The sequence below is a fragment of the Sinocyclocheilus anshuiensis genome, unplaced genomic scaffold, assembly GCF_001515605.1.
Source record: "Sinocyclocheilus anshuiensis isolate Anshui unplaced genomic scaffold, SAMN03320099.WGS_v1.1 scaffold55, whole genome shotgun sequence".
NCBI classification, from domain to species: Eukaryota; Metazoa; Chordata; class Actinopteri; order Cypriniformes; family Cyprinidae; genus Sinocyclocheilus; species Sinocyclocheilus anshuiensis.
In genome coordinates, this window is record NW_015549647.1 from 2,668,379 (window position 1) to 2,677,261 (window position 8,883).

An 8,883-nucleotide genomic window follows, 5' to 3' on the forward strand; every position below is an offset into this window, starting at 1 on the left:
AAAAAATGCAGATGAGCTGAAGGCCACTGTCAAAGAAACCTGGGCTTCCATACCACCTCAGCAGTGCCACAAACTGATCACCTCCATGCCACGCTGAATTGAGGCAGTAATTAAAGCAAAAGGAGCCCCTACCAAGTATTGAGTACATGTACAGTAAATGAACATACTTTCCAGAAGGCCAACAATTCACTAAAAATGTTTTTTTATTGGTCTTATGAAGTATTCTAATTTGTTGAGATAATGAATTGGTGGGTTTTTGTTAAATGTGAGCCAAAATCATCACAATTAAAAGAACCAAAGACTTAAACTACTTCAGTCTGTGTGCATTGAATTTATTTAATACACGAGTTTCACAATTTGAGTTGAATTACTGAAATAAAAAAACTTTTCCATGACATTCTAATTTATTGAGATGCACCTGTATATTTCTTAGTATTATAGTATTTCTGCTGTCATTATGACAGAGCTACTATTTATATATTAAATTAATTAACCATGATTAAGTTTGTGACTCCAGAAGTTTCAAAAACTGTATGTTCTTCAGTAAAATATCTTCATATTTTTGTGCTTTTGGTTTAGTATTTTAATTCAGGTCAGATTAATTATTTTAATATATTAATAGTAATCCATTAACTTAAAACTGAAGTCATCCTTTCGTGGCTCTTGGATGTTTGCTGAGGGCTGGGCCCCTGGTTGAGAACCAATGTTTTAAAAAGGACCAGAAGAGCTGAATGCAGATTAGCCCAAAGAACTAGCACAATGAATGCTGGTGTGTGAGAAATTATGGGTAACCTAGGGCCCTATGATTTCCGAGATGCAGAAAACGCGGACGGAATCGCGGAATCCAGTCATAAAAATGGAATTTAATGTATAACGCGGAATGTCACAGAATTTGCCAAATTTTGGTTGAATGAATCAAAACTAGGTCAGTACACTCAAATAAAAACACGATATGGACTAGTGTCTGTTAATATTAAGCCGCGAAAATACTATTTAAAAATTAATCCTGCATGTTCTGCGTGTCTCTGTGTGAATGAAAGGTGCAGACGAGCGGTTTAATTTACTACACACACACTGAAGCACGCATGACGCTCACCGTTTTCAGCCTCTGCCGACGAGTACATGAACACATGAACATAATCTCTAGAACTGCTCTGAGAGTCACTTCATGAGCATTTTTCCGTTTCTTTCGAGAAAAAAAAATGTCATATCATATACAAACAGAAACTTAAAGGTCATCACAGCAACCCGTCAAAATAAAAGTTAATTTTAACTTGAATAAACTGTGACAGAAATATATTACTTAATGTAATGATAGTACTACTACTACTAAAATTATTATTAAAACATTCTTTTTAAGGAATATTTACCAGTAAAATTATTTACCAGAAAAATGTAAATACACAACACTATATTTCTGAAAAAAAAAATAAAATAAATAAATAAACAAAATAATAATAAATATTTTTTTTAATATAAAATCAGTTAATTAGAGATGCTTTTGATTATTAAAATGTAATGAAACCATTAAAATGGAATCCAGAAAATGAATGGAAAACACAGAATTTGGTAATAAATTGCTGTTAAATTGTGTTAGTTTCATGATTTCAATTAATTAGACATGCTTTTTGATTAATATTTTTAATTTAACCATTAAAACAGAGTCAGAGAAAACAGAAAATTTACAGAGAAAATTAAAATGGAAAAAACTGAATTTGGAAAACAAATACAACAGAATTTGGGAAAAAATAAAACTGATTTCATAGGGCCCTAGGTAACCTACCTGCTGCATATCTGAAGTGCTTACAGAGCATAAACCAACAGAATGAAAATTTCTGCTTGACTCTTGTTTTAATACTGTACAGAGTATATCAAACCCTAGATACTACTCTGTCCTCTCCTCTTACCTCTCTCCGCACTCTATATAGGTCAGGGAGAGTGATGGTGTGCGTGTGTGTGTGTGTGAGGGGAATCAGTGTACCGGAGCCCCGGTCCCCAGAGAACTGTTGCCTGCCAGCCGCTCACCAATGAAAGATACTTATCTCTCCACACACACACAAACACACATCAGAGTAAAGCAGAGCTCAAGCTTTCAGGTAGAGCTTCATGCACCTGTTCAATCATTTCTTCAGTGCTGCAATAGCGTTAGATGAGCGTGCGTAAGAGGGACACTGTTGCTTCACCTGCATCATTTGTTTTCCCACGGAGAAACTGCATTACTCACCGGCAGCAACATCTCCAGGGTGCTTCTCCACATCCAGACGGTTTCTACCCTTATAAAGCAGCTATGCACGTATAAGGCAGCAAACACGCAGAAACCAGCATTCATACTTAATGTGTTGCATTTGAAAAGCCAGAAGGGAAAGTCAGAAACTGGCCAATCAGAAAGCAGCTTTTCATTTGTGATAATACATGACTGATGAAGCATGCTTCTGGATGAATTCAGCAACTAGTAGCTTTATGTGCAGCAATCCATAAAAACGCTACGTAAGCCTCTTAAGAGCGACTTAGATCCCAGATAAATGCCTCAAAACCTCTGTATGATGTACCTACTGTATGATGATGTGGACACACCATCACAAATATCCTTAAATTGTAGAAACAAACACAAAAAGATGCTGAACGAAGATCTTTTTAGTAATCAGGCATTAGTATATTACAGCTATACAATAGAAAACACAAAGCACAAGTCTGAAACGTCATACAAATACAGCTTAAATAAAATAAATATAATTTCAGTAAATAATTTTAAATAAAGCCTTGTTTATCTGGAATCTAAGTCACTTACAATGTTGGTACTATAAGTAAATGAATGTGTACTCTTTCTCCATGCGTTACCTGCATCCAAATCTCCCATTTTATTGGTCAGCAAAAAGCACCATCCTAAGGACTTTTGACAGCTTTTGTGAAAACTACAGATTGTACTTCCACACTTTTGTATCCCCACTGACAGACAGTTGGATCAAACCCAAAGCAGTTTCCCTACCTTTTTGGCAAAAGCGAATGCCACAGCCCTTTTTCTCTAGTCATGTAAGCACCGATTTAAATACAAGTTGCATTTCTGCTGCAAAATTTTATTAAAAGCCAATCTTTTAAATTGTAGATTACACAATCCAGCAGTGAATCACCCCTTTAAGAGTACGAACAACCAAGTGTAATCTAAAACAAAGCTCTTCCAGTAGTGTGTCTGGAGTGAAAGTGTGATTCTGAGGGCAAAACAGCTCCTGCAGTGTAATCGATCTCTCTGATAAATGACCTCTGGTATTTAAGGCTGATTGGGTGTAACCTGACTGAAAAGAAAATTCAGAAGCCGTTTCCTCTTTCTAAGGATGTTATCGTCCTAATCTTGCAATCTACGGTGACATGATGCAGCAGGCAGGTTGTTTGTGTATCAGATTGCATGTCTGTCAGAGTTTGGGTGTTTAGACCTGTAGGGTTCATGCTTACCTGTTTCTCCTCCATGTTTGTTTGTGATGAGGTGGGGATGGCGTCTCCCAGCAGGAAGCCCAACCGTGTCATGAGCTCCTGGACAGCCGGGGAGGAGCCAGACTCAGCCGGCGAGAGCAGCTCTGCACACACACATACACGCACACAAACGCAAAGGTTAGGGGAGGATGCACACAAAAAGCCCACACCCAAAAGCAACATGTCTACAGGTACCCAAACACACAAAGGATACATTCACATTGACAATACACCTACTTGACCACATTTACATTCAAACCCTACATTCAGACTAATTACATATTCAACGCTATTCCTCCAGGATGTATGGCAAATCTGTCCCAACTCACCAAGATCCAAAGGACTGGTGTGGCACTTCCTGCGCTCTCCTTTCCTCTCCACTCGCTGCCTTTCACAGTCTCCTCTGCTCTCTTGCAATCTCCGTCTCTCCCTCTCACATCTCTCTCTCTCTCTCGGTCTCAACCCCTCCCTCTCTCCCCCTCCTCTCTGTTGCCCTGTATCTCTCGCTCTGTAGTACAACACACGGTCTTTACAGTGCTCGGCACAGCTTCAGACAGCCTAGGTTTGAGATGCGATTATGACAACCAAGTTTCCATCCATTCAGAGGCTGTGTGTGCAAATCTGTCCCAACTCACCAAGATCCAAAGGACTGGTGTGGCACTTCCTGCGCTCTCCTTTCCTCTCCACTCGCTGCCTTTCACAGTCTCCTCTGCTCTCTTGCAATCTCCGTCCCTCCCTCTCACATCTCTCTCTCTCTCTCTGTCTCAACCCCTCCCTCTCTCCCCCTCCTCTCTGTTGCCCAGTATCTCTCGCTCTGTAGTACAACACACGGTCTTTACAGTGCTCGGCACAGCTTCAGACAGCCTAGGTTTGAGATGCGATTATGACAACCAAGTTTCCATCCATTCAGAGGCTGTGTGTGAGACAGAGAGGACAGGGTGTGAATGTGAACGAGCAGAGATCGTGCTCGCTGCAATCACTGGGCTAGTACAACTGACTAGACACACACGCACACGCACACATGCGTTCATTCATTCTCTCCCCTTCTTACGTGCACCGACACCATCCCACAATTCTGAATTGCCAGACATAAAAAGAAACATTCATTCTCCATTAATTTAATGTTAGATACTGACATTTTAGGGATTTAATTCAGTGACGTTCATCGAGTTGTGTTGAAAATCGGTTCGATTTGGAAGAGAGACCAATTGGCTAAACATTAAATACATCAACTCAAAATCACTTGTTAAATAAATATTTCTGGTTTTGCTGCACATGATTTATCAGTGCATATTATTCTAGTGAATAGAAAAAAAAATGTTTTGCTACTGTAACCAAGGCCATGTAGGTGGGGGAAAATATTAACCAATAATATTATAGACTGACAGACATCCAGCAGAATATTGTTTCACTCAGAAATACGTCTTCCAGCAGAATATTGTTTCATTCAGAAATACTTAATAAAATCTGTAAGGTTTACTGAATCAACTGCAGTCATTACTCCAGACTTCAGTGTGACATGATCCTTCAGAAATCATTCTAATTTGCTGATATGGAGCTAAAGAAACATTTCTTATTATTATCAATATTGAAAACTGCTTTAATATGACCACTAAAGTTTCATCACTGATACCACATTACTTTGCACTTGCAAGTAACCACCCAGCAACTGCAAAGAACCCACTTTTAAGTCTCAGTACGCTGATCTCATTCAATGCCAGCCATTGTAATTTTCCCGGTATTGTGTTTGTAAACATGTAGGGGTATATGCGGTCAGTGTATTTGCTGATGTTTTCATTTTTGTGTCAAACGTTCACATTCATGCAGCTGCTTTTGGCCCAGAGACATTGTATTAGACGACTTCAAACCAAACTACACAGCGTAGCGTAAATGTGTCATCTGAATCTCAGAATGTTATGACTGGCTCAGAGTAGATGTCTTACGTCAGTGCGTTCTGAACTCATACATGCTCATACCGGTAATCTTCATTCTGCGTTCACACAGAGCACACTACCGGTAATTTACTGGTAATGTTACAACTTCTCATACTGGTAAATTGGCAGAACAAATTTACCGGTATTTTTGAAAAGGTGTTGTTTACACATGATCTCTTAACGAGAATTTTCTGGTAATTTAGATACATTCAGTTTTTAAAAAACAATTTCATATGTCAATATTCAAAATATTATTTTTAGAACATTAATCTCATAGTATCATTGATGCAACTGTAATTGCAATGTAAATGCATCTAAATGCTGCTTTAGTGGCAGTTTCTGGGCCCCTTCTGTGATGCAAAAATGGATTTTGTGGCTCCTGATTCATTTGATTGTTACGACTACAGTGACTCTATTCAAATTTGAATTTATTGATTAAAAGAATTTGACAAATTATAAGAATATCACACACCCATAATTCAACATATAGTATATAGATACTCAAACTAACATGCACATATACAAAATGCCACAAAACTCTAATGATGATATCATATTTACCAAGTAAATACCAAGACACAAAAGCATAACTTAAACAAATATGTGGTCAGTCATATTTACACTATTACGATATGTAAACGAGCAGGGCAGTCTTGTGTAGCATCCCTGAGGGGGTGGCAGGGCAATAGGCCACAGTTCATTAGCATACTGCACTCCGTCAGCAACACACTGTCCTGCTCCCTCCCTCCCTCGTTAACATCTCCTGCCATCAATCCAGCTTTGCACAAATCACTTCATGATCGATTGATGCTGCTGGTCAGGTAGTGTTGTTTGCTTTCGACTGACTGCAGATTTCACAGACAAACCTCAGGCAGAATCCATATTTAATACATCATTCATAAAACATTTATTAACATTCAATGAAATGCGGCATAAGCACGCTCGCCCTCCGGGTCTACATTCGAAGGCATATAAAAGCATGTTAAACCAGATAAATGTTCCCTAATTAAACAATTTATTCTGCTTTTCTTTACATACAGACATTAGGAGAGTGAAATGAGTGTGGATTGTTTCTAAGCACGTTTACAGTGGTCCACAAGTCTGCAGCCAGCTCTTCTCAGCTGGTATCCAGTTGATCTGCGTTTGTCAAAGGACACAGACCTCCCAATGAGTTCACACATTTCACTCCCCTTTTGCTTATGAAGACTATGTATACCAAACCATTTCCTCCACACGCGCACACACACACACCATTAGACATGGCTTGTTTTTGCAGAGCACTCAAGCAGTAGTGGTGCCTTCTCATTTTGGCAGGCCAGAAGTCTAGAAGACTAGTAACACTTGTGTGTGCGTGTGTGTGAAAATCACTTCAGAACTGTTGCCAAATTCCCTCCTGATTGTTTGAGTGAGCTACGTAAATCTAAACTCTAAATGTGTGATGTACGGCAATGTACTGGAATAAATCTGTGTAATGACTTTGATGTCATAAATACAAGCAACAACACCATTTATAGCATCAGATGTTACTCAAATGAAAAATCGTACTGGTTATATTTTTTATTTTATACTCTATACACGAACACATTTTAACTATTAATAGTGTATTAAAATAAAATTAATTAATAAATATTTTAAAAAGCAGCGATGAAAAGGATGAAAATTTACCTCAGAACAAAACATACATATAGTGGAATCATGATGATTCAAGTAACAGACAAGGAAAGAGTAGCAATACAATGGAGATGGTGTCAGTGATTCTACAAATATAATTTACCTATCTATCTATCTATCTATCTATCTATCTAGGTTTTGGGATTTGGTTTATGTTCATGTTTTCATGTCTTTTATTTTGTATTTTCTTGTCTTGGTTCCTGCCTTGTCATGTACTTCCCTGACCCTGTCATGTGACCATGCTCACGCCATGCCTGCCAAGCCAGAGCCTGCTCACTTCATGCCTACCAAGCCATTGCCTGTTCACGTCATGCCTACCAAGCCAGAGCCTGCTCACGTCATGCCTACCAAGGCAGAGCCTGCTCACTTCATGCCTACCAAGCCAGTGCCCGTTCACGTCATGCCTACCAAGCCAGAGCCTGCTCACGTCATGCCTACAAAGCCAGTGCCTGTTCACATCATGCCTACCAAGCCAGAGCCTGCTCACCTCATGCCTACCAAGCCAGAGCCTGCTCACGTCATGCCTACCAAGCCAGAGCCTGCTCACTTCATGCCTACCAAATCAGTGCCCATTCACGTCATGCCTACCAAGCCAGAGCCTGCTCACGCCACGCCTGAGTCATCAGTCAAAATGGCCGCCACGCCAGAACATCGTCACGTCATGGCCATCACTCCAGAGCCTCGACCCAACATGGGTGCCACTCCAGAGTCTCAACCCGTCATTGCTGCCATGCCAAAGCCTATAGGACACAAGCTCCTGTGTTTGCGGAGCTTGGGCCAAGACAGATAAGACTAATGGCCAGTGTAATGGATCCACCAATAATGTCAGTGCGAGCGTCTGACACCCCGGTAGCCTGAACGCTCCCAAACCCCGCGGCCTCAGTGCTGTCCAACCCTGAGGTCCTCCCTCCGTCAGCTGTACTGCCCATGATGGCGGTTTCCATATTATGTTTTTGGGCTACACACTGCACTCCAGTCCATGAATCTGAAAAAGAGCCTGCACCAGTCCTTGAGTTCGCTTCAGAGCCCGTTCCAGTCCACGAATCCGCTCCAGAGCCCGCTCAAGTCCCAGAGCTCAGTCCTATTTTGGCACCAGTCTATGAGTTTCCTGCTTGTCCCGTTTTGACCACAGTGGTCACACGTGCCAGTCATGTCACGGCCAAAGAGACCGTCTCTGAACTCACAGTCTGTCCTGTCACAGCCAAGGAGGCTGTCTCTGAGCTCTCAGCCTGTCCTGTCAGGGCCAAGGAGGCTGTCCCTGAACTCTCTGTCTGTCTTGCTATGGCCAAGGAGGTCATCCCTAAACCCCTTGCCTGTCCTGTCACAGCCATGGAGACCATTTCTGAACACTCTGCCTGTCATGTCATGGCTATGGAGGCCGCTCATAAACTCTCTGCCTGTCATACTACAGCCACTAAGGCCGTTCAAGGATATTCTGCCTGTCATGTTGCGGGCTGCTATGGAGGCCGCTAACAAATCGTCTGCCTGTTCTGTCACAACCAGGTGGTCTGTCCATGTCTCTGCTTCGCCATGGTTTCCTGACCTGTGGTGGTCTTCTGCTCCGCAGGCTTCACTTTGCTTGCTTTCTCAGCCCTGGCTTCCTGCTCTGCCGGCTCCACCATGGTCTCCGCCACTGCTAAATGGACCTCTATTACTCCATGGTCCAGGCCCACCTCTGCTCCACAGTCCATGGTTTCTGTCATTGCTCCAGGGCCCATGGTCTTGCCCAATCCTCCATGGTCTAGACCTACCCTTGCTCAACGGTCCAGGTCCACCACTGATCCCCGGTTCATGGTCTCTGCCTCTGCTCCAC

General features: G+C 41.5%; 1 protein-coding gene across 3 annotated transcripts in view; it reads right to left on the reverse strand.

Moving 5' to 3' along the window:
- The window catches only part of LOC107660065 (protein TANC1-like), an 89,324-nt gene that overhangs the window by 28,283 nt on the left and 52,158 nt on the right, over positions 1 to 8,883 (reverse strand). For 2 of the 3 annotated variants that reach the window (XM_016449266.1, XM_016449267.1), the window contains exon 5: positions 3,448 to 3,569. In XM_016449266.1, coding sequence (XP_016304752.1) covers positions 3,448 to 3,569 — 122 coding nt within the window. Of the gene's footprint in view, positions 1 to 3,447; positions 3,570 to 3,794; positions 3,849 to 8,883 lie in introns of those variants that run through there. The other variant, XM_016449268.1, reaches the window with a different exon arrangement.